The sequence below is a fragment of the Erpetoichthys calabaricus genome, chromosome 1, assembly GCF_900747795.2.
Source record: "Erpetoichthys calabaricus chromosome 1, fErpCal1.3, whole genome shotgun sequence".
Classification (NCBI taxonomy): Eukaryota; Metazoa; Chordata; class Cladistia; order Polypteriformes; family Polypteridae; genus Erpetoichthys; species Erpetoichthys calabaricus.
Genome location: NC_041394.2, coordinates 351735840 through 351760963, shown reverse-complemented (window position 1 = coordinate 351760963; position 25124 = coordinate 351735840). Strand labels below are relative to the sequence as shown.

At 39.6% G+C, this 25124-nt stretch overlaps 2 protein-coding genes and 1 long non-coding RNA gene across 3 annotated transcripts in view; 2 read left to right on the top strand and 1 right to left on the bottom strand.

Moving 5' to 3' along the window:
- Positions 1-14143, bottom strand: part of LOC114668909 (gastrula zinc finger protein XlCGF26.1-like) — an 84599-nt gene extending 70456 nt beyond the window's left edge. The window contains exons 1-2 of the mRNA XM_051927929.1: positions 14030-14143; positions 4501-4938 (exon numbers count right to left, since the gene is read on the bottom strand). Coding sequence (XP_051783889.1) covers positions 4501-4906 — 406 coding nt within the window. The 5' untranslated portion in view covers positions 4907-4938; positions 14030-14143. The remainder of the gene's footprint in view (positions 1-4500; positions 4939-14029) is intronic.
- Positions 1-25124, top strand: part of LOC127527891 (uncharacterized) — a 406786-nt gene that overhangs the window by 221177 nt on the left and 160485 nt on the right. The gene's annotated exons all lie outside the window — the stretch shown is intronic.
- Positions 14194-25124, top strand: part of LOC114668967 (zinc finger protein 660-like) — a 43664-nt gene continuing 32733 nt past the window's right edge. The window contains exons 1-2 of the mRNA XM_028825026.2: positions 14194-14331; positions 21471-21576. The gene's annotated coding sequence lies outside the window, so the exon portion shown is untranslated. The remainder of the gene's footprint in view (positions 14332-21470; positions 21577-25124) is intronic.

The window sequence follows — 25124 nt, the reverse complement described above, 5'->3', positions numbered from 1 at the left end:
ACCTCCACCATGTTTGACTGTAGGTACTGTGTTCTTTTCTTCGTAGGCCTCATTCCATTTTCTGTAAACAGTAGAATGATGAGCTTTACCAAAAAGCTCTACCTTGGTCTCATCTGTCCACAAGATGTTCGCCCAGAAGGATTTTGGCTTCTTCAAGTACATTTTGGCAAATTCCAGTCTGGCTTTTTTATGTTTCTGTGTCAGCAGTGGGGTCCTCCTGGCTCTCCTGCCATAGCGTTTCATTTCGTTCAGATGTCGACAGATAGTTCGAGCTGACACTGTTGCAACCTGAGTCTGCAGAACAGCTTGAATATGTTTTGAAGTTGATTGGGACTGTTTATCCACCATTCAGACTATCCTTCATTGCAGTCTTTTATCAATTTTTCTCTTCCGTCCACTTCCAGGGAGATTAGCTACAGTGCCATGTGTTGTGAACTTCTTGATTATGTTGCACACAGTGGACAAAGGAACATGAAGATCTCTGGAGATGGAGTTGTAGCCTTGAGATTGTTGATATTTTTCCACAATTTTTGTTCTCAAGTCCTCAGACAATTCTCTGCTCTTCTTTCTGTTCTCCATTCTTTAGTGTGGCACACTCACACACACAACAGAAATGTTGAGTCAACTTTTCTCCATTTTAACTGGCTTCAGGTGTGATTGCTATATTGCCAGCACCTGTTTCTTGCCACAGGTGAGTTCATACGAGCATCATATGCTTGAAATAAAACGATTTACCCACAATTTTGAAAAGGTGCCAATAATTTTGTCTGGCCTATTTTTGGAGTTCTGTGTGACATGATGTCAGATTTGGCTTTTTTTCTTTGTTTTTTTGTGTTGTTCCAATGCACATAAAGGAAATAAACATGTATATAATAATAATAATAATAATACATTTTATTTATACAAGGCGCCTTTCAGGGAACTCAAGGACACCGAACAACAATAAATAAATAAATAGATAAATAATTAAATAAAAGACACAATTATAAAAAACTTAAAACATCAGAAAATCTAGAAATTAAAACCAAACAAAACCATTATATACCAAAACATTTATAATTGCAACAATTTTCTGGGAGAAATGGTGCATTTTCTGGGAAAATTCCAGGGGTGCCGATAATTTCGGCCCGACTGTGTATATATATATATATATATATATATATATATATATATATATATATATATATATATATATATATATATATATATATATATATATAGAGAGAGAGAGAGAGAGAGAGAGAGAGAGAGAGAGAGAGAGAGCACGTGCCATCATAATGAAAATATGCCCTATTGGAGAGTATTTTACTGGGCTTTTTATAATAGAAGAAGGTGATACAAAAATATAATTAGTAAGTTTAAATGTTCATTATAAATAAATGGATGATGTAAACATACAATGTAAAAAAGCATTCCTAACTTGGTAAATAAATCTGGAGAATAAGTACATACTGACCTTCCAAGTGCAATAGAGGACTCAAATTTAACAATGAATTTGGGACTTCGCTCCCCCACCCGCCTCCTGGCACTACGCGCCAACCACTTTGCGTCTCTGCTGCTCGCACTTTGAAGAGGGGGACTGAACACACCCCAAGGAGACGCAATCGCTCCTCCGACACCCCCTCTTAAATGGTGATACAATGGGACACAACGTTTTTTATTTTTTACCTCCTCTTTGCTAGATCTGCATTTCACGTGGCGCACTTTTATCATATCACCTATGTCCAAATATTTGATCTCTTTTTGCTTTTACCTTTTCATCACTATCACATTGAATTTTAATTCCGTGTTTGGTATTACATCTTGACAACACAACGTATAACTGCCCGTGAGTGAATATCGTTTCTTTCTCTCTACACGAATTGTGTCTGACAATAGCATTTGCACAAATGAGAAATGATTGAACCGTGTGCGTGGTTGTAAATGTTTTAGATGTGGGTGGGACTTTTCCAAATCTTTTTGCATAAAGTCTTGTCTCGTAGGGCTTGAAATTTTCTCTTGCGGGATTTCGCTTTCACCAAACAACAAATCTTTTAATTCTCGTGGATAGGCCTCTTCATTGGGAAGAAACACTACTTTTCCCTGATGGCAACATGAATTAGACGATCTACAAGTCTCCGACTTACAGTTTAAAGCCAAACAATATCTACATACTTCTGTCATACCACCTATGTCCATATATTTCATATCTTTTTGCTTTTACCTTTTTGTCAATATCACATTGAATTTTGATTCCGTGTTTGGAATTACACTATGACAACACAACGTATAACTGCCTGTGAGTGAATATTGTTTCTTTCTCTGTACACGAACTGTGTCTGACATAACTATGCAGGACTTTTCCAAATCTGGATTTGGTTTAATTTTTGCTCATGTAACCTGTGTGTGTGTGCTAGACCATCAATTATGTTGTCTGTTAGGCTTTTCTCTAAATTTACTTTCTTACTCTTATTTATTTGGTTTAGTACAATACTATATACTGTATACCCTGCCATTCTCTCTTAAACTCTGTGAAGTACCTTGAGCATGGGAAAGGCGCTATATAAATAAAATGTATTATTATTATTATTGTCTCACTGGGATTCTGTCCCCAGGCGTGGTTACTTCGCTTGGCACGAACACTCGTCTCACGGGAAGTGAAAGGGTCTCTGAGACAATCACGTCTTGTCTCCTTCCAAGATTTCTTTTTTTTTTTTTTTTTTTTAAGAATAGTGAGATAAATATTCCACAATGTATTGCTTTTGTTGTTACTTTCCATCTTGGCAAAACTGCAAAGGCTTTGTTACTTATACACTCAAATGAACAGTAAATGATACAAAACATATTATTCCACAATTACTTTCTATCATTAAGGGAACACTGAATACAAAATGTTCTCAAGAAATGTGACAGAAGAATGTCTGGGTAGTGAAACTTAGCAGAAATTAGGAGATGAAACAAAACAATGAGCTGAAACAAAGGGAGAAATCAACAGGATGACACAATCAGAAGGAAACTGGTGCTGCGGATTAGACAATTAAGAGTCCTTCGGAAAGGATGGTTAGGCTAAAATTCATATCACCAGCTGTAGGATATGTTTGGTGGAGGTGATTGCTACTCTATCTATCTATCTATCTATCTAAAAGAGGGTCAACTAGTTAGTAAAGACGGGGGTCACAGACTAGACTGTGAATGTTTACACAAAGTCTTCAGGACTGAGAAGCAGTAATCCAATTGTTTGTTTGTTTTAAGTTTAAGACGACTGTGTTGGTCTGATTTTTTGAAAAAAAAAAAAAAATCAGATCTCGTTGTTAGGAAGAATTAACACAGAAATTCCAGGGAATTCCAAAGGATTCACAAACTTTCTTGCAACTCTGCTTTTGTGTAGTACTCTTTATCAAGGGCAGGCTTTGAATTTTGATGTCTATATATATAAAATCCCTATATGTGTCCAGGTGTCCGTGTGTGGGTGTCTTCTGATGAAGTGCGCATGTGCAGGGTACGGTGCGATGCGCGATATTACTGTCAGAGAAAGTTAGAGGCGTTTTACGGAAATACAAACCAGTATTACTGTCAGAGGAGATTAAAGGCATATTACCGACGTGCACGCCTGTATTACCGCCAGAGAAAATTAAAGGTATATTACGGACGTACAAGCCAGCGGACGTACAAGACGGTGTCCTTCAATAAGGGCGCGCACAAAAAGGCGAGCCTCAAAAGGGCGACCTCAATTGGGCGCAGCGAATAAAGGCGCGCGTAAATAAACATCTGCACCTTTGTTGCTCTTCACATATTCCAGAGCCATTTGAACTAAATTATCTACGAACGCCTTTATTCACCGCACTCAATTGAGGTTGCCCTATTGAAGCTCGCCTTTTTGTGCGCGCCCTTATTGAATAGAGCCATACAAGACAGTATTACTGTCACAGAAAATTAAAGACACACAATACACAGCGGCAGCCCACGAAGAACGGTCAGCGCAGCAAGTAAACATCAACAAAAGAAAAGCTGAAAGAATAATAATAATAATAATTCTTTGCATTTATATAGCGCTTTTCTCACTACTCAAAGCGCTCAGCAATTGCAGGTTAAGGACCTTGCTGAAGGGCCCAACAGAGCAGAGTCCCTATTGGCATTTACGGGATTCGAACCGGCAACCTTCCGATTGCCAGTGCAGATCCCTAGCCTCAGAGCCACCACTCCGCACCGAAAGAAAAATACGACCAACAAAAAGAATGAGGTCAAAGTTCCTTGCCATTTAATATAGACTGTTCCTACTAATGTTTATGCACTACTGTTCTAGCGCCCGTTATTGTAACGGGCTAAATGACTAGTAACATTATAACTGTAATGGAAGAATGGCAAATCACTAAACCTTTAGAAGAACTTTCACACTACATCAAACACAGAATAAAACACATCAACGTCATTGTATTTCTTGCTTCTCTTAAAAAGCACAAGACTTTCATGTCAGATCCATAACCCTTAACCCTAAAACATACATCTTATTTTTTTACTTACTTTTTCTAGACTTCTTTGTAAGCAGCGGCTGATCTTTCCGAGTTCTAAGAGATGAATTTTCTTCATTCTCCACTGTGTCAGACTGTAATGATTCAGACTTCATATTGATAGAAGACTCCAAGGAAGAAGTGTATCTGCTTTGACAAGAAGTTAATGTGGCCACTGCATCATCTTGATGTCCATAATGAAGGTCTTCTTCCTTGAAAGCAGTTGCACTGTTGACAGACTTATCTTCTGCCTCTTCTTTAAAGCCCACTGACCCCAGTTCGCAGTCCTCATCCTTAATGCACAGACTCTCCCGTTTAGGGTGGACACACTCCCATTCACAGTCCTCCACCTTAACATTTATGGTCTTCTTCTCCATGATATTTATGCCAGCCTCACATGGCTCCTTTTTTATATCCATCTAAAAACATTAAACAGCAGCTTTTTCTTTCTCTGTGTGGAAAAAAAAAAAATCAGGATTTAATTCCATCAAAACTGCATAATTCAGATCTACATACATTTGATTTTCATTTTACAACACCCTCTTCAGCTAAAAATGTATGTCATCTAAGACAGTTCATCTCACTTTGACAGGAACTCATCATACTTTGTATCAAATTGTCAGGATTACAACAACATTTGGAGTGGAAAAAAAAAATCTCGTAAAGTTGTGGGTTAGTAGAATTCACTGTTAAGACTAAATAAACAATGTTGTTGGAGTCCCAGAATAGTGTTATGAATTACATTGAGGAATATTTATACAAGTCAGAGCCTCACAATGATGTTAAGAAACAGATGCATGTCAGAAAGGTGTTGATGAAAACAGAAAAATGTGCTGGAATACACAGCTTGTGACAGGAAAAAAATGAATAGGAGAAATAATGGGTCTCTCAGCTTAGAATGACATGTGCCTTTGATCTTTGGTCCTAAGTTAGACAAAGACAATTGCCTGGTAAATGGTTAAAACCAATCATAAAATTGCTGCCAAGTAAACCTTTAACCTGGTGATCCAATCACTATGTTTGATTGTAGAAACAGATTTTAAACCACTTGTTGTCATTATAAATTTTTAAGTGTTTTGTTTTTTTGTTTCTTTTCAGTTGACATGTAAACTTCCTTACTGCAGATGTAAATTCTTAATTTATCCTGATCCGAGCCCCTATGACATTCTTCATTGCACTGCCATTACGAGCATGGATATTAATAGTATTTAAAAGTAAAAGTACTGTGAAGAAGGCTGTTAGATGTACTAATTGTATAAGTTTAATTTAAGATATATCCATTGAATATCTATGACAACTTAGTGAAAACAAAGCACACCTATCCCTTGTTATGCCAATATAAAGCGTTCAAGAAAAATTCCACCCATCCATTTTCTTCACCCACATATCCAAGGCAGAATTGCATATACCAGCAATTATCAAGCACAGGGCAGTTACAACGACTGTACAGGGCACCAGTTCATCACAGACTGGATCACACGCACACCCTCTGGTAGATTTAGCAATGCCAATCCACTTAACTTTCATGTGTCAGTATTGTCAGGTCCACAGTTTTCTCGACCGATTTGGCAATTTTTAATCGTCATCCATAGGGAACAAATCAGCTTTTGTACATTATGGTTTTCAATGCTACTTTTTTTACAAGAAAAATCTATTTTGAGCTACTTTTCAACCCTCCCCACATCATTTTTACCATATTTTTTATAAATTAGACACCCCTTCCATTACTATTTGCAATTGTGCATGGTCTTTACCATTGTAAAATCTTTAAGGGGAAACTGTTGTGTGATGGTATACACCCTTTCTTTCAGTCTGAATTATCTCCGAATGGACCCGTTCCCTCCGGGGACTTTGAGGGCATGTAACTAACCCTTCAAGGTTATTATAGTTAACGAAAACTAAAATCAAAACTGAAACTATTATTAAAAAAACATTTTCGTAAACTGAAATAAAATAATTAACAAAACCAAAATGAAAAACTAAAACTAAACAAAACTATTAAAGTAGCTGGAAAGACTAACTGAAATAAAATAATTATTTACTAAAATATTTTTAGTTTTCGTTTTTGAATTAATATTCTTGCCGTTAGTCTTTAACCCTTGTAAGTTTTAACTCTAAAACAGAAAGTCATCCACCACGAGCTGCCCGCATATATTCATCCAGTGAACGGCGGCTGGTGACTGAGGGCGGCTGTTCACACAGCATTTGCGGTGACAGAGCAAGCTGAGTGCGGGTGCGTAAAGCGTGAGAAATAGAATGCGATTTCCATGCCGCCTTTCTTTGTGCTTGTTGTATCATCAAGATGTAATTCAAATGGCTGAAATCAGAATGTGCTGGTCAACAAAACGTTTACCATATGGACAGAAAAATCACGAGTGAGTAATGTTTCAGTTTATTTCTCAGGTGTCTGCTTTTTGTTAACAGCAATTCACCTGCCACTTTGCACAGGAGAAATCGTTTTTACTTTCTCATATACGAAGTATGGTAATCATGAAAAAATTCGACTTCGATATTTTGATGAGTCTTGACGTTATAGACTAACCAGTGTCCAACAATACTGTTTTTTGGAATTGTGTGTGTACGCGCACGCATGTATGTCTGTGTCTGCCTGTGTGTATAAACACAATAACTCAAAAACTCAACTAGATAGATGGATGAAATTCGGCATGTGGATGTTACACCACAATTATAGATCTGTATTAACTTTTGGGCCAAATCCATCACCCGGAAGTGGTACTTTACCTGAACACAGACTCTGCAGCTGTATGAAAAAAAAAAAACGAGTATGATTTTTTCAACTTTACTTTTATAATAATTGTTCAATATATAATTAATTTGATTTGTTGTTGATGGTTCCTTAATGTACATAATATAAAAATAATCATTGTCTTGCGGTTTACCCCTCAAATATCCATCCCCATATCTGAGCATACAAGAAAGCTGAGGGGAGTCCACTCCCGGTTTTTGATAATAAAACGACACTGATCGAGAGACTGACTAGGTCATCGTACAAGATCAGCATATTGTTGCTGACCAATTACTTTTGCTTTAAAAACATTGTTTAACAACGAAGCGATACAAACAAAGGTAGAGAGTCTGACAAGTGATGAAAAACTAAACATACTAATGGGTTTTTGTATTTATTCCATATTTATTAATTTATCTTTTTTAGTTCATATTCACAACTCAAAATACCTGATATTGTGAATCTAATCCATTAGCAGAATTATATTTTAAAATATTTGTCTCCCTTTTTTCAATGTTTTTCTCTCTCAAAATAGATAGTTGAAATATCATATTCTTTTTGTTCTTAACATCAGCCATATCATACATATTGCATACCAGGGATTTATCCTGCCTTCAATCCAAACCTGCTGCGGTAGGCTCCAGATTTCCTGCAATCCTACTCTGGATAAACAGGTTTAGGTAATGTATATGTTGTTCTTAATCTCAGACGCTGTCTCTGTTGCTTTATGCCTGTCCGTACTCCTATTACCTGCTCTTACTCTGCTCATTATCGGTTTACTGTCCTTTATGGTGGTCTGTTCACGACTCGCTGTCCCTAACCTTGACACTAATGCTTGTTGTTCTTTGTTTCCCTCAATACAGCTAGGTGGGGTCTGCACACTCATTCAAGTCTAAGAGCCCTGTTCTTCCTAAGCCCCTGTGATTTTCATGAGAAAATATTTTAAAAATTATAAAATTGTGTAAAATTGTTCATATTCAGTGTCTAGTTTGATTATGCTTGTTTTTATCAGACAAAAACAAAACCAGATAGTAAACCAGGCAGTGTAGTAAGCTTCCACTAGCATTAAACTCGTATCCAAATCTGTTAAGTGTACAGTTCTGTCTGATTGTGACACAAAACTAACTCCGTAGGCGCTCCATGCCATAATTACTACAACTAAAACTGAAACTAATATATATAAAAATAAAATAGAAATGTCTTTGTGAAATAAAAACTAAACTAAAACTAAAAATACACGACGAAGGAAAACTAAAACTAAACTGAATTTCCAAGTAAGATCAGAAAAAATATAGAAATAAAAACTAATATAAAAAGGCAAAACTATAATAACCTTGTAACCCTTTTGCTCTGACACTGCCCTCCACTTTTTGGTGTGTCATTTTAGCTACATTGGATATTGGGCTATTATGGGGGCAAATCTGCCATTTTTAAGTTGTCTTTGGACTACAGTGCATCCGGAAAGTATTCACAGCGCATCACTTGTTCCACATTTTGTTATGTTATGTTATTTTTAATAAATTTGCAAAAACCTCAAGTAAACTTTTTTCACATTGTCATTATGGGGTGTTGTGTGTAGAATTCTGAGGAAAAAAAAGAATTTAATCCATTTTGGAATAAGGCTGTAACATAACAAAATGTGGAAAAAGTGATGCGCTGTGAATACTTTCTGGATGCACTGTATATATTTTTAAGGACCAGGCAAACTTGACCTCACCATCATGCCTAGTACAATGCAGACACAAACTGAAGTCTTGGGATATGACTGGAAACCCCGAGTTACAGTATCTCATAAAAGTGAGCACACCCCTAAGTGAAAAATGTCCAATTTTTGCCCAATTAGCCATTTTCCCTCCCCAGTGTCATGTGACTCGTTAGTGTTACAAGGTCTCAGGTGTGAATGGGGAGCAGGTGTGTTAAATTTGGTGTTATCGCTCTCACACTCTCTCATACTGGTAACTGGAAGTTCAACATGGCACCTCATGGTAAAGAACTCTCTGTGGATCTGAAAAAAAGAATTGTTGCTCTACATAAAGATGGCCTCGGCTATAAGAAGATTGCCAACACCCTGAAATTGAGCTGCAGCACGGTGGCCAAGACCATACAGCGGTTTAACAGGGCAGGTTCCACTCAGAACAGGCCTCGCCATGGTCGACCAAAGAAGTTGAGTGCACATGCTCAGCGTCATATCCACACTGCAATAAATTGGTCTGCATGGCTGTCGTCCCAGAAGGAAGCCTCTTCTAAAGATGAGGCACAAGAAAGCCCGCAAACAGTTTGCTGAAGACAAGTAGACTAAGGGCATGGATTACTGGAACCATGTCCTGTGGTCTGATGAGACCAAGATAAACTTATTTGGTTCAGAAGGTGACAAGCGTGTGTGGCGGCAGCCAGGTGAGGAGTACAAAGACAAGTGTGTCTTGTCTACAGTCAAGCATGGTGGTGGGAGTGTCATGGTTTGGGGCTGCATGAATGCTGCCAGCACTGGGGAGCTACAGTTCATTGAGGGAACCATGAATGCCAACATGTACTGTGACATACTGAAGCAGAGCGTGATCCCCTCCCACAGGGCAGTATTCCAACATAACGACCCCGAACACACCTCCAAGACAACCACTGAGGGTAAAGGTGCTGAACTGGCCAAGCATGTCTCCAGACCTAAACCCTATTGAGCATCTGTGGGGCATCCTCAAACGGAAGGTGGAGGAGCGCAAGGTCTCTAACATCCACCAGCTCCATGATGTCGTCATGGAGGAGTGGAAGAGGATTCCAGTGGCAACCTGTGAAGCTCGTGTGAACTCCATGCGCAAGAGAGTTAAGGCAGTGCTGGAAAATAGTGGTGGCCACACAAAATATTGACACTCTGGGCACAATTTGGACATTTTTCACTTAGGGGTGTACTCAATTTTGTTGCCAGTGGTTTAGACATTAACGGCTGTGTGTTGAGTTATTTTGAGGGGAGAGCAAATTTACACTGTGATACAAGCTGTACACGGACTACTTTAAATTGTTTCAAAGTGTCATATCTTCACTGTTGTCCCATGAAAAGATAGAATATTTACAAAAACGTGAGGGGTGTACTCACTTTGTGAGATACTGTAACTGTGCAGGGCAAGAACCAACTATGACCCATCATTAGACATCTGAATTCGTATCCACAACCATAACAATATGAGTTAGGTTTGCCATGGGCAGCTATAGAAATAGGATGGGGGAAAAATAATTAAAAACAACATACAGAACACACATGGAAACCACAGATAGATCATAAAAATTAATTCTGCTGGAAGTGTATGGCATAAACACCATTAATCATCAACAGGCATTACTGGTTTTAGGCTTTAGCACCAAAACATAGTTTGCTTTTTCACATACGATGCAGGTTTAAAAAAAAAAAAAAAAAAAAAAAAAAAGCATATCACTGGGGAACGCATTTTTTGTTGAGTTAGATCTTACACTTGTTTTTTTACTAATTTTTGGGTGGTGAATCCAGAAATGACCCCAGTTTTTTGCTATCACATCCAGTTTTTACGATACAGGGTACCCTCCATTTTTGTCAAAAAACATACAAATTTTACATACAATGAAAGAATAATTAAATAATAACTTGAATGTACTGTTTATTTAAATTTCTTTTGTTCATACAAAGGATTTATTGTTACTCTATGACTTTTTTTTTTTTAACAGTAAAACATTTGAAAATTAATCGAGTAAGCGGTTAAGGTAAAAATTTATGCTTATAGCTTTTTCTGGAGTGTTTAGTGTTAGGACAATCCCGTCGGATGCTCCAACAATAGTCAGCCATCATATGTACATCCCATCTACCCTGATACCGTCCTTCCATGACCTTCAAATCTTGGTGGAATCGTTCACCTTGCTCATCACTGACTGCACCAAGGTTTTCCATGAAGTTAGAAAGATGGCTATGCAGAAAATGCACCTTGATGCTCATATTGCAACCAAGCATTTTGTAGCTCTCCAAGAGTTTCTGGACAATTTCTGTGTAATTCTTTGCTCGTGTGTTTCCAAGAAAGTCCTTGACAATGGCTTTGAATGATAACCAAGCATTCTTTTCGACTTCTGACATTGTCCTAATGAAATGTTTATCTTTGATGAGCTGCCGAATCTGTGGAGCATCAAACAAACCGGCCTTTATTTTTTCAAATGACAGGCTAGGAAATGCCAAAATGAGGTGCTTGAAACAGTCTCCTTCAGTTGGCAAAGCTTTAACAAACTGCTTCATCAGACACAGTTTCATGTGCAGAGGCGGGAATATAATATTCTTTCTATCGACAAGTGGCCAATGTAGAATGTTTGGATCACCTGGTTTTAGGGCAGATCTTGGAGGCCAATTCCTTTCCACCCAATGCCTCTCACGAGCTCTGCTGTCCCACATGCAAAGATAACAGGGATACTTGGTGTATTCGCATTGCTCACCAAGAAGGAAGCATACCATTTTAAGGTCAACACAGATGACCCAATTGTGTTGGTGATATTGCAACAACTCAATGACTCTCTTTATGTCTGCATATTTTTCACAAAGAGAAACTGAATGGCCAATTTGGACTGACCCAAATATATTGCCATTCTGAAGGAGGACACACTTTAAGCTCCGCTTTGAGCTATCAATGTATAGTCGCCATTCAGTTGAGTTATAGATTGGAATTCCCAATTCCTCCATTAAACCAGGTATGTTATGGCAATACACAAAGCCACTGTCAGTTCTAAAGTACTGCAGAAATGCAATTTCTCTGGTTTGAAAGTACGATACCTTTGTTCCTTTTTCAAGTAAGTTTTTCTCATGCAGTCTTGATGCTAGGAGCTCTGAAGCCTTCTTTGATAGTCCCAAATCACGCTGCCAAATCACTCCACTCATGCTGATCAAATCCCTTACGAACAGAGTCCTCTTCAATTTCAAACTCTTCATCATTGTTGTGACCTAGTTCATCACCATAATCATGTTCTTCAAGAGAAGGTAGTATAACGAAAACCGGCACTGGGATTTCATCTGAATGAGCCACTGGGCGTATAGCCGATGGTAGACTAGGATATTCTATGTAACATTTATTTTTCTTGTTATATCCTTAAGTTTTCACTATAAGTAACAGAAATGATCTCCGGGCTCTTGCCAAACCATAGTTATACCAAATGGCATCTTATCACGTGTTCCCTTTGTCCACATCCGTAAACCCTCAACACACTGTTTGCACACCTTATGAGGGGCCCAAGACTTATCTTTATCACCAAGTTTAACTTTGAAATATGCCAAATAGGCTTGCTCTACAGATGTACTGATGTTCGCCCTTTGACTGGGAATGGTAAAACTGCCACAGATATAACAAAATGAATCAGGATTGTTTAGGTACTTACGACGAGAAACAGCAGAGCCAGACATGATCTGAAAGAAAGGAAACGTGTGTAAGTAGAAAAATAGATTTTGCTTATTCACTCTGTAGAGCAGAGCACAACCTCTGACCACACTGTCTTGCGTGTAAATGAATAGCCTATACAAATCCACGCTACAGTAATCGCACTAATATAGGCGGTAGAGAAAATACCTGACGTGATAGAAGAAAACTAACTGCACTTTCGGAATCAGCAGACCTATTTTAGTGTAAACAAGCTTAAAAATTGAAGTCAACAAAAAATTTGTTCAAAATTGTTCCCCAGTTTTACTCTTCCAAGCGATGAATAAAAATATATGCTGTCTACATTGGACTAAACAGTTTCAGAAAGTTAGACCGTGCATACACCGATTATACACGCCAGACTTTAAGAGATACGAACAGTCAATTTAGACTTCTACAGGCAAGGAATACCGAATCGACACTACCACACGTTGCTCTTAATCTATACATTTGTTTTCGTTCTCGGCCCCCGTGAACTTCGACTAATCTCCGCGGTCACGGACTTTGTTTCAGTTTCTCTTTTATCTCTTCTAATCAGACTGTCTGACTTCTCGCTGCTCCTGTAAGGGCCGACCAGTCTCCAACATCGAACTGAATACCGCGGAGTGATAGAAGAAAAGTAAAAGTGGAAAACAAAGCGCTGCGTGGGTAGAATCGCCGCCCCACTCGAGAGTATCGATCCGAGAAAGACACGAGCAAAGGAAGAGGCGGAAAGAAATCAGTAAGAGGAGGGGACAGCGGCGTGCCTGGACGACGTGAAGTAGAAACGGTGTTCTGACGATTGTCAAAGTATCCTACCGTACTTTATTTCGAGAGATATAACATTTCTCAATTTATTTTATATGCATCATTTAATGCCCGAAAGAGACACAGCCTGATGCAAAGATTTCACAAGACGGTCATTACTCGTGCATGGATACAATGGCCTGTACAAGATTAAAAGTCACACATGCAAAATATAAAACTTATAAAATGTTGACAGTAAATACCTATGCAGTAAACTGTAATAAATGCATTAATGTAGTAAGGCTAAGAAAAGCATACATATTACTGAAATACAGTAACACCTCAAACTTCAACACTAAGTAGGACAGATCGACGAACAGTTGGTAAGCTTCGAGTGCGCATGCGTAGTATCAGTGAGTAGATCATTTCGATGGGTAGGGTGTTTCGTTAGATCACCGGCACTCGAACATGTGAAGTCAGCCGGACACACTAATGAATAGAAAAGACACGCGAGCCACATGGGTATCCACTCGTGCAAAAGGTCAGTGGCGTGTTGATCGATAAACACGCACTGCTCGCCTCTGATGTAATAACCGATTAACAGTAAATGCAGTAAGCTCACACAACCATAAAGTGCCTTACCCACAACCACCAACACTTACCCTTTATCTCTCGGTGATGGGATTGTTTATAAACCTTGACAATCGCCTCCCGTCTAGTGTACAGCACAACGCAATCCAACAGCGTGTCTTCAGCTTCCGTCGCCCTGATTGACGTAGTTGATCAGAGAACCCAGAGTGCACCACGCGCGCGGCCCCGCTTGTGGCGTCACCAATGGCGACGAAAACAAAATTTGGCATGCGTCTCGTTTATGACTAGTAATGAAGAAAGGCAAAGCGACGGAGGGTCCTCGCTATTAAGTTGGCCTAATTTCAAAAAGTAAAGCTTCACCCAGAGGCAGAACGTAAGTGCTTCAAGATTCAAGTAGAAACTTTAACGATCTGGATATTATTTTTTTTGCTGTTCTCGCTACACTCAGTTACAGCTCGCCACCCGAATCACAGGCAAGCGGAGGGTTAAGGATTCTGCTCAACTGCATTTCTGTGTCCCCGTGTTACTCGCCTTTAACTGTTTTTCGGGTGGCCTCCCTTCGTGTTGTCGACTCCCGATTCTACTTTCAAAGCGCTGTGACGCTGCGGCTTTCCTAGCCGTATATACTGTCAGTGTTCCGTGGGATCGCCGTATTGTTTGAGTTGGAGGATATTGCAATCTAGAGAAACTGCCTTTGATTCCTTTATCACGGGAGTGTAACGTCTACCGTAACACACAGTTGAGTCAAAGATACACTCTTGAAAGCAGTACAACTGTAGGACCATTGCGTGAGTCCTTATCCTACCCGAGCATCTACCCGTGAGTCCGTGCGCTCCATGCGAGTGATCTTGACAGCGTTTTCGGTGGGTCGTCTAATTTCTTTTTCAAATCGCCGCCTCCGTCTATGCGTTCATTTTCGTTTGTTCTTTAAGCCTTCCTGTCTTTCTCGGATCGCCGAATTCAACAGCGCTTTAATGTTTGCTTGCCGCCTCCGTCTATGCGTTCATTTTCGTTTGTTCTTTAAGCCTTCCTGTCTTTCTCGGATCGCCGAATTCAACAGCGCTTTAATGTTTGCTTCCCTTTCTTCTTTATCAGTCGGGCTTTATATTTCTGGTTAGTAAAAGAGAAAAACGAACTGAACACATAGGAGTCTGTGACGGTTGAGAAGAGTCGGATTGAGTACCAGCTGTGAACGAATATACATACATAGCGGGAGAACATTGTACTGTTGCCATGCAGTTATTCTTCTGTACGTACATGTGGAAGTATGAATCGAATGTTAATGACTGGCAAAGGCTGACCACCAACATCAATATGTGTATTTAATAACATGCCTTAATATTCTGAAATCTGCTTAATCTTATAGTAGACTACATATACATTTACGTACATTGCTCAGAAGAATATTTATTTTTTTATTGACTGTATCAAGTAGAATAAAATCCCAAAATTAACAATTTCAAAGCTATTAAATTTTTGCTGCTAAAGCCCAAACCAGTAATGTCTGTTAATGAGTATTAGAGAAGTGAATAGAGATTTGTAGTTCATGTTACTGCCTCACAGTTCCAGCGGACTACATTTGAACCTCTGCCTAAAACAGATTAGTTTTTTCTGCTGCAACCAAAACCACACACTCCATTAGGCCACAACAAGTAAAAGTTAGGGTACTTGTGTACTAAATGAATGGAAGTTCCTACCCATTCTAGTGTTGGGGTCCATGAGAGAGGCACCCTGGTTGCTTAATTTTTGGAGTTTAAATTATTAGACTGACCGGTACTTGTGTGGTAAACAGATGGCAAGTACCCTTTTCTATTAGCGTGACGCAAATCGGATTTTCGTTTTTAACATTAGGCATCCCAAGGGGACATTAACATTAGGGTCCTATAGACCATTATGCTGTACCTCCACTAACTTTAAGGTTCATATTTGTGGTTGGGGTAGCCAAGTCAAGTTGGGGAGCATGCACTGGTACAGTGCGTTGCCACACCCGCAACACGTTGACCCGGTTGGCAACCCCCCAGGCAGACACGTGGTCCAGTCCCACCCTCCAGAAATGACACTCTATCTGCCGCAGCCAGGTGTTACATGGGCGACCCCTTGGCCTGGTCCAGCCACTTGGGTCCCCAACAATGAGGATCTTATGAGCTGGATCACCCTCGGGGAAATGTGCCACAGTTACGGCACTACGGTTGGAGTAGGTCAGTCTAATAATTTAAACTCCAAAAATTAAGCAATCAGCAGTGTGTCTGTCTGTGGAGAGAGTGTTGACTGCATTAAGAGGTTTACTTACCTCGACAGTGACATTAATGTCTCTGGTGACTCTTCCTATGAAGTCAGTAGACAGATGGGGAGAGCATGGGGGTGTCATGAGGTCGCTGGAAAAGGGTGTGTGGCACTCCTGATATCTGTGCAAAAGTATGAAGGTCCAAGTCTTTAGAGTCCTGGTGCTTCCTGTCTTGCTGTATGGTTGCGAGACATGGACTGTATCCAATGACCTGAGACAAAGACTGGACTCCTTTGTTACTGTGTCCCATCAGAGAATCCTTGGATACAGTTGGTTTGACTTCGTCAGTTATGGCACTACAGCTATGTGGCGTGATTTTCTGAGGGTGATCCGGCTTGCAGGATCCTCATTGTTGACAAGGGGATGCCCACATAAAACACCTGGCTCATGTGGCAGATAGATGGTCATTTCCAGAGGGTGGGACTGTACTGTGTGTCTGCCTGGGGTGGTTGCCAACTGGGATCCCTAGGTGTTTTGTCATTAAGTAGGTGTGGCAGTGCGCTGTACCAGTGCACACTCCCTGACTTGACTTGACTTGTACCGCTGCTCCTCTCTTTAATCTACGAGTGTACTCAGCACAGTTTTTCAAAATGTCTTCTCTGGTGCTCTAAAAACATCGCTTTGCATCCTCTTCCTTTTCTGATTCATTCATAAACCTGAGAACCCTGACATTTGTTTAATGCTAAGGTAGTCTCAAAGCAAATGGAAAATAGCTGTCGTAATTCAGATTTTCCTTTTGTTACAATGTTTTTAAAATCCTCACTTTAAAGAGCTTTGTCTGTATTGGCCAAAATGCCATGTCCCACAGTTAGTCTCTGTCATATGTGGCTGCTAGCTTCATACGTACAGTGACGTCTAAAATAATCAACTGTAATTAGAAATATTCAGGGCAAAGGAGGAAAGAAAAAAGCAGAACGGTTATGTGGACCATGTGGTGGAGTGATATGTTGCATATACATTGACAAATATTTGTATGTTGTCTTTTTTTTTTTTTTTGGTAGAATTTACCATTTTACTTGTTGAAATGTTTAAAGAGCAAGGACCCTCTCCCCCCACCAAACTTTTAAGAATGCTGTATTTTATAGCTAAATTGCTGGCCACTTGTGACGGAGAGGGCAAGCTTTTTTGCTTAAAGACTTGCATTTCCTTTCATGGTTGTTTGTTTGAAGGATGCTGACAAGATACAAAATTACTTGAGGTGTGGTGTAGGCTTGGGGGGTGGTGCCTGAGCAATTCCATAGGTGAATGGCCCAGGAAGGTTTGTGTGTGTGTGTGTGTGTGTGTGTGTGTGTGTGTGTGTCAGGAGCTGTACAGGGACAATAGAAAGAGAGGCTCGCTGTCTCTCTGCCGTATTTCATCCTGATGAAAGCAGACCAGATGACGGCCTGAAGAAAGCAGGCTGCCTGGGCCTGTGCAGATGATGAGCTGACCAAGAAAAATAAAATGCGACTAAAAGTTATTGTGCCACCTGAAATTACACATCTAGATTGTGTGGTCTTGGTTTGTATGTCCCTAGTTATAATATAATGTACCAGTAATGGCGTACTGCACGATAATGTGCAGTGAATACATTTGATTTATAGTTTTCATACTCTTTATCTGTACATTTAGCATTCGTTTGCTCAGAGGTTGATGTGCTTGCTGCTTCCTGAGCGGCTCTTCTTTTCTCCACTAAAGCGGCCCGCTTCTTCTCTTCTTCTGTCGGCATCTTTTCACGTTAAAACTGATTAAGTCAGTGTTTGTGTTGCAATTACCCTAAGTTCTTGTCTATAAGCCGCGGCTTATCTAAGGAAAAAAGTTGTGAAAATGAAAAAATAGAATATCGGCTTATACATAAATCCGGCTTATACATCCATCGCGGGGGTTGCGTTCCAGAGCCACCCGCGAAATAAGAAAATCCGCGAAGTAGAAACCATATGTTTATATGGTTATTTTTATATTGTCATGCTTGGGTCACAGATTTGCGCAGAAACACAGGAGGTTGTAGAGAGACAGGAACGTTATTCAAACACTGCAAACAAACATTTGTCTCTTTTTCAAAAGTTTAAACTGTGCTCCATGACAAGACAGAGATGACAGTTCCGTCTCACAATTAAAAGAATGCAAGCATATCTTCCTCTTCAAAGGAGTGAAGCAAACAAATCAATAGGGCTGTTTGGCTTTTAAGTATGCGAAGCACCGCAGCACAAAGCTGTTGAAGGCGGCAGCTCACACCCCCTCTGTCAGGAGCAGGAAGAGAGAGAGAGGGAGAGTTTGTTTTTCAGTCAAAAATCAATACGTGCCCTTCGAGCTTTTAAGTATGCGAAGCACTGTGCAGCATGTCTTTTCAGGAATCAGCTTTACAAAAGATAGCAATGTGAAGATAATCTTTCAGCATTTTTAGACGAGCGTCCGTATCGTCTAGGTGTGCAAACAGCCCCCCTGTTCAATCCCCCTACGTCAGGATCAGAGATAGTCAGCGCAAGAGAGACAGAGAAAAGTAAGTTGGGTAGCTTCTCAGCCATCTGCCAATAGCGTCCCTTGTATGAAATCAACTGCGCAAACCAACTGAGGAAGCATGTACCAGAAATTAAAAGACCCATTGTCCGCAGAAATCCGCGAACCAGCAAAAAATCCGCGATATATATTTAAATATGCTTACATATAAAATCACAATTTAAATGACCGCTACGCACGCGTGTTGACTCGGCGATGCCCAGAGCAGAAAGAACGCGCTCCGGCCGCTCCAACAGCGCCATGCGGGGAGTGAGAGAGACGCCAATATCTCACACTCTCTCCCCCCTTAAAGAAATTAAATGGGTGCGAGTGAGACCACTGACCTCCCTCCCTTCTATTAGTTATAGGTTATAGTACGTCCGGCTTATCCATGAGTCCGGCTTATCTATGATACGATTTTATTTTAAAAATTCGTATGATTTTTGGTCTCCGGCTTATACATGAGTCCGGCTTATAGACAAGAACCTAGGGTACTTAGTACGTTTTCTTTCATTTTTTACTTAAGCTGGCACTTAAATCTTTAATCTGCCTTGAGAATAATTTAAGATATGAAAAGGTAGGGGAAGTGATGGTGAAGGTGGTAGGGATGAGAACGTCACCCGTACGCATGTGCTGCACGGCCACCCTGCTGCTGAGAGTTGATTATACAATAAAATAAAAAAAAAATAAAAGACTAATAAAAATCATCACCCCAAAAGCGGGCAGTAGAGGTCACGTAGTATATGTGTACCAAATTTCAGGTCAATAGGTCAAATGGTTTGCGAGCTACACGTGATTTAAAATCCTGTTCAGACAAATGGACAGCCACGGTAGGATATATTATATATAATATATAATGTATTGCCTAAAGTACATATTTATAAATGTAGCTGTTTCAGCTCCTGTCAGATTTTCACTCTGATTTCCTGAGTTTATTCAGTAGATAAAGAAGGGAAGGTTTTGGGGATACTAAACTGAAGTAGTGTATTTGACCACAGAGTGGTAATTGTATGGGATTTGAGGCATTTTGGTTAATTAAGCCTTCACATCAAATGATATAAAGGGAAAAATGAGTCACCATAGGACCTTGCATAACAAAACACTTGGCGTAGTAGGCAGGATTTTGGGGTAACCGTGTTTTACAGTCTGATTATGAATACTGTTCTGATTACTGTGTACATGTGCATATTGTATATACTGTAGAAATACTATATCTGACCGGCATTTGGCATCACTCTTATTTATTCTGAAGGGTAGGGGAATATTGCGAGGTGAATAGCAATTGGGTGTTGCTCGAGTCTTTGTCTGAATAAGATCTTCTTGTTTATGTATGTATGGGGAGCAATGGGTGATGGGCTGTGGCAGGCATCACCCACATGTACCTGTATGTACCATATTTTAATGAGTGCTATGCGCAATAGTAATGAGTTGCTGACAGTATAGGCATCACTCATGATAAGTGCTTATGTGGATAGGAATGGTGTGTGTGGGTGTTACTTTACATGTGCAGAAGTAGGCCAACTTATAACGAATTTGGCAAATAGTATTAGATTAAATAGTTGAGTGCACAATGCTAAAGTCATATTTTAGGTAAACATCTTTCACCAGAGTCACAGAAGTAAGCAGGCTAAAGCTAGGAAATGGAAACCTGTAGTGTGGGTAGAGAAAGTAGAAGGTGATTCAGGCGTGCCACAAAATGGAAAGTAGCTGGAAGTATTAAAAGTAGATAGGGTATGAAAAAGACAGCTGCTTTTATATGAGGTTTACTGGTTTGTCTTATTGGTAATAAGGAAGAACAGTATTTGGCAGAAAGTGAAAATAAGGTGATGTGTGAATATTTAAAGTTGGTGTTGAACAGATGTAACATTTGGCATAAAAAATATGTGGTGCTAGCATGTAGAGCAACCACTGCTAAACAGAAAGCAGTGAAAATGGGGGAAGAAAGGACTGTAAGCCATCCATAGTAAAAGTTAGGGCAGTAGAAAGGGAATCTGACTGGAATCCTAAAACATGGTTGGGTGACATGCTTGAGACTGAGGAGAGCGCAGATAAAAATAAAGTGGCTAAAGAAGAGCGCTGAAAGGAAGGAAAAAGAGCATTTCTTTCCATTCTTCTTCACTGTACCGCATTCTCTATGCATTTCTGAAGTCTGGTATTTCTCAAATGTGCCATACCGATCGCTGAGTCATCCACTGCTTAGACAGAAACATGTGCTCTGAAATTTGATTGAGGATAAAGAAATCAAATAGAAGGCAAAGCAGCTAACAGTCCAGAAAGTGAGTAAAGAAAATGTGGAATTAAAACAAGAGCTTGTGGAAATGAAGAAAATGCGAGTGGCTTGTGTGTGAAAGTTTTGAAGAAAAAAAAAAAAACGAGTGCAGGAGTGACTTGAGTTGGAAGAAAAGTGCACCGGTTCAGTAGCTGGTTTGAATGAAAAAGGACAAGAGATAAAAAGGGTCCTGTTTCAGGCCTGAAGGTGTATGCTGTGGGGGACGGTATAGCCAAGTTGAAAGAATGTGTGAAATGGGCCTGTTTGTCAGAGGGTTTTGAGTTGGTGCAGGTAGTAGTGAGGGTGACAAACAGAGTGAAGTACTTGCAAGAGACTGGCTACAACTAAAGTATTCCAGAGGAGTGGCACTAGTGGTCAAGTTGTTCTTATGGGTGCCCAGAAGCAAAGTTTGAGTGTTGGCACCAGGCCTACACCCAAGCATATGAGAGGGACTGAAACTGATTTGTTACCTTCCATTTTTCAGACCTGCACACGGAGCGGAACAAAGGCATAGAAAAGAAAGACTCAAGACAAAAACCTAAAGAAGAACTGAAGAGACAAACTAAAAGAAGACACTTACAGGGGTTTAAGTGAGTAACAAATTCCATAAGTCATAAAATAATGAGATGAGTCATGATAGTAATAGATTAGGAAAATATACTAGGGACCTAGGGTGTTCCAATAAAGGGTATTCTATTACAGTGTAATTGAAGTCAGTGAACATACCAAGAGGTGGAAAACTGCATACCTGTTAGTAATGTTGTGGAGAAACCCACTTCAGAAAAAAACAGGCAGAGTTTCTGGATAGGCAATCAGAATAAACTTTATTGTAAAGCAAATAATACCCTTGCAGAATATATAAAGCCACCTCAGTTCAGTTAAGTGAGCCACTTGCTTTGGGCGAGCCTCATATTTATTATAGTTCTTATCTCAAAGACATCCCCACTGTACACATTTTCTCATCATTCGCTTTACATGTTTTCTCATGGCAGTAACCTCGCTCCATACCTTTTCTCATAACAATCACCAGGGGCCTCATTCATAATGCCGTGTACAGTATTCACACTAAAACATGCCGTATAAACAAAAGCGGAAATGTGTGTATGCATAAAAAACCCCAGATGCATAAATCTGTGCGTATGCCGAGTTCCACTTTCTTCCGCTCCATAAATCCCGGTCAGCGTGAAAAGTAACACACGTCCGCACACCTGCAGCCACTCCCCAAACTCCTCCTAGAATTACGCCTCTTTGAATATGCAAATCAATATAAATAGCCCCTTATGTTTTGTTCTGTGAAAAGACAATGGCAAAAGCACGGGGGAAAAAGAATTAAAGTGAATACCAAGTAGAGGCAAGGAAAAACTTACTATTTGTTGGTTTAAGCAGTGAAATAAACAACAAAAAGAAATTGATTGAGTAACATAGCAGTGGAGAAACTCAAACATTCAAGTTCAGAAAGTCGCACAGTGCCCGAAATAAATAAGAATAGGGCTGCAACTAATGATTATTTTTGCAGTCAACTAATCGCTCAGTTTCCCCCGAGATTAGTCACGATTATTTCATGCCTGACTATTTTAATGCCTGTGACCTGTGGTTGCACATCCTGTTCTTGGCTCCAGTGCATGTCTTACCCCATCTGCTCATGTCTGTCAACCTGTGAATGTCACCCTGATGTCTCTGCATTAACACGATTAAAATTCATAATAATCAAATTAAAATAACAACCAGTGAAACTTATGAATTTGAAAATAATCAGATGTTTTTATATTAGTGTGACCATCACAATAAAAAAGAAAAACATTAAACAATACAAACTAAAGTGCATGTCGTCTTTAAACAAAAAAATTGCATTTAACTTAACCAAAAAATACATAGTTAAAACTGAAACGTTTTTCATATTTTAGTAATAAATAACAACATGTAGACATAAACTACTATATATAATGTGTAAAGCCTGAAGTGCAAAGATCAAATAAACACTTTCACAAAAGGTTCAAGGACGATACAATAGCTTCCGTGGTGCAGCGGTAGGAATTGCTGACTTATAATCAAGAGTCCCCAGTTCGATCCTGACTGCCTCGTATATTTACCGTTTTGAGTAGTGAGTTGCTCTTATTGTTAATATTATACAATAAAAACATGCATTTGATCCGAGTCTGTAACAGCCACTGCAAATGTATAGGACTTGTAAAAGTTACCTTTTTTTTTTTTTTCTTCACTTTTATTTTCTCAGTCACGATCACAATACATACTACCGCCCCCCCCCCCCCCCCCCCCAGGGATCTGACGCTGTTACTTTTTATCTGAAACTGGGAATAACTGTAGATGTGAGTGGTGTTTTAAAACAATCGAACTGGAAATTCTCTCATCTGGATGGATGAAAGCTGACACACAAACGCTGGAGAATCTGCCTTATTCGTATCTCATTTTCACTTAATTTTTTTTATTCGATTTTATTGAGTGTTCCTGCTTACGCTGAATTAGTATGCGCCTTATGGTCCATGATGGTCAAAGCCACACTAACAAAAAAACAGAGACATAGGTATATATGATATTTGGAATTATTCATGTTATGACCTTATAGTACATTTCGGAAAACATTGTTGCACGGATGCAATATTATTCATATTCATTTGCATACCTTCTTACAGTTGTAATCAGTGACCGCGTTTCCCCCCCCGATCTTGCCCAGTCTGCACAGGACTCCAGAACATGCAGAGGAAAGAATGTTCCTCTGCAAGGTGAGCCATTAATGCTCTTCTTTTCTCAGTGGACCCCATACATGCCTTGCACAGTACATGTGCTGCGATCGCCGCCAGGTCAAGCTTGTTATAGCACAAGCAACCGGCCACCTGTGTGCTCCTGCTAGCACTGAATAAGCTCACGCCTTCTGGTGTCGGCGCGCAGCACCGAGGGAAATAAAAACTAAGAGACAAATATATGTGACATTTTGAAGAAATCATTGTATGACATGAATAGTACCAATCAGAAAACATCATCACACTAATGCAATATTATTTGAAAACGAACAGATCGGGTGTAAATTTGTTTCTTGTAGCTTTTTTCACTTTTATTTTCTCAGTCTCGTTCACGCGGTCCCTCCCCTTCTGATCTGACCCTAACTAACTAACAGTGCCAGCATAAATTCTCAAGAGACGGCGGCACCACAGCTCCAGAATGCTTGTGTTTCAGATTCTCATTATCGCGGTGGTGCTGCCATGAAAAGAAAGCTCCACTTTTCATAATCTGCATTCAACTTTTTTTTTTCTTTTTCGGTGAAGTGCTCCCACATTTTAGAAAGTTTCCACCACGTTTATTTTCCTGTACATTCTTCTTCTCCTCAGACGTTCTTTTTCGTTGGTGGGACTGTGTGCAGTCTTGACAAAGAATAACAAACGATACTGCCCCCAGACATTCATATAGTGCATTGCAGTTACAAAAACCAATGTGGTTCTTTGTGAATGGAGCCTCTATTGAAGATTCTGTTTATGATGCGTCAATAATAAAAAAAAATCCATGTCGACGATTACATCGACTAATTGTTGCAGCCCTAAATAAGAAGTGGTCAGATATCAAAGTTGCCGTGAAAAGGCAAGTCGTAGCCCACCGTCTGAGTGGAAGCGTATTAGGGCACAGAGAAAAGAAAAAAAAATAGAGACACAGTGGAAAAAAATGTCCAAATGTCAAGATTAAACTTTAGTACTAGGGTGTTGTACCGTGTTAGCCATTATGAATGTAGAGAAAAGCCAAGCAAAATGACACCTTTTATTGGCTAACTAAAAAGATTACAATATGCAAGCTTTCGAGGCAACTCAGGCCCCTTCTTCAGGCAAGATGTAATACAGAAACTGGAGTTTGGAGTTCCCTGTGTTTATATACACACTCTAGGACAAGAAACAACATTGGTAAATCTTTAAATGAGAAATTTTAAATGTAAAAAATTAATTGATTCATTCAGGCTAGGGTTAATTTAACAAGAGAGAGAAGAACAATGTATTGTCAAGATCTCTGGATAAGATAACTGTCCAACAAAGTCTTTTGAAGTTTGTAATGAGTTTTTCAAAACAATGTGGGTCTGTAGACAGGCTGTCTATCATACTGAGAGATGTAAACAATCCTCATATCTGGCCATAAAACT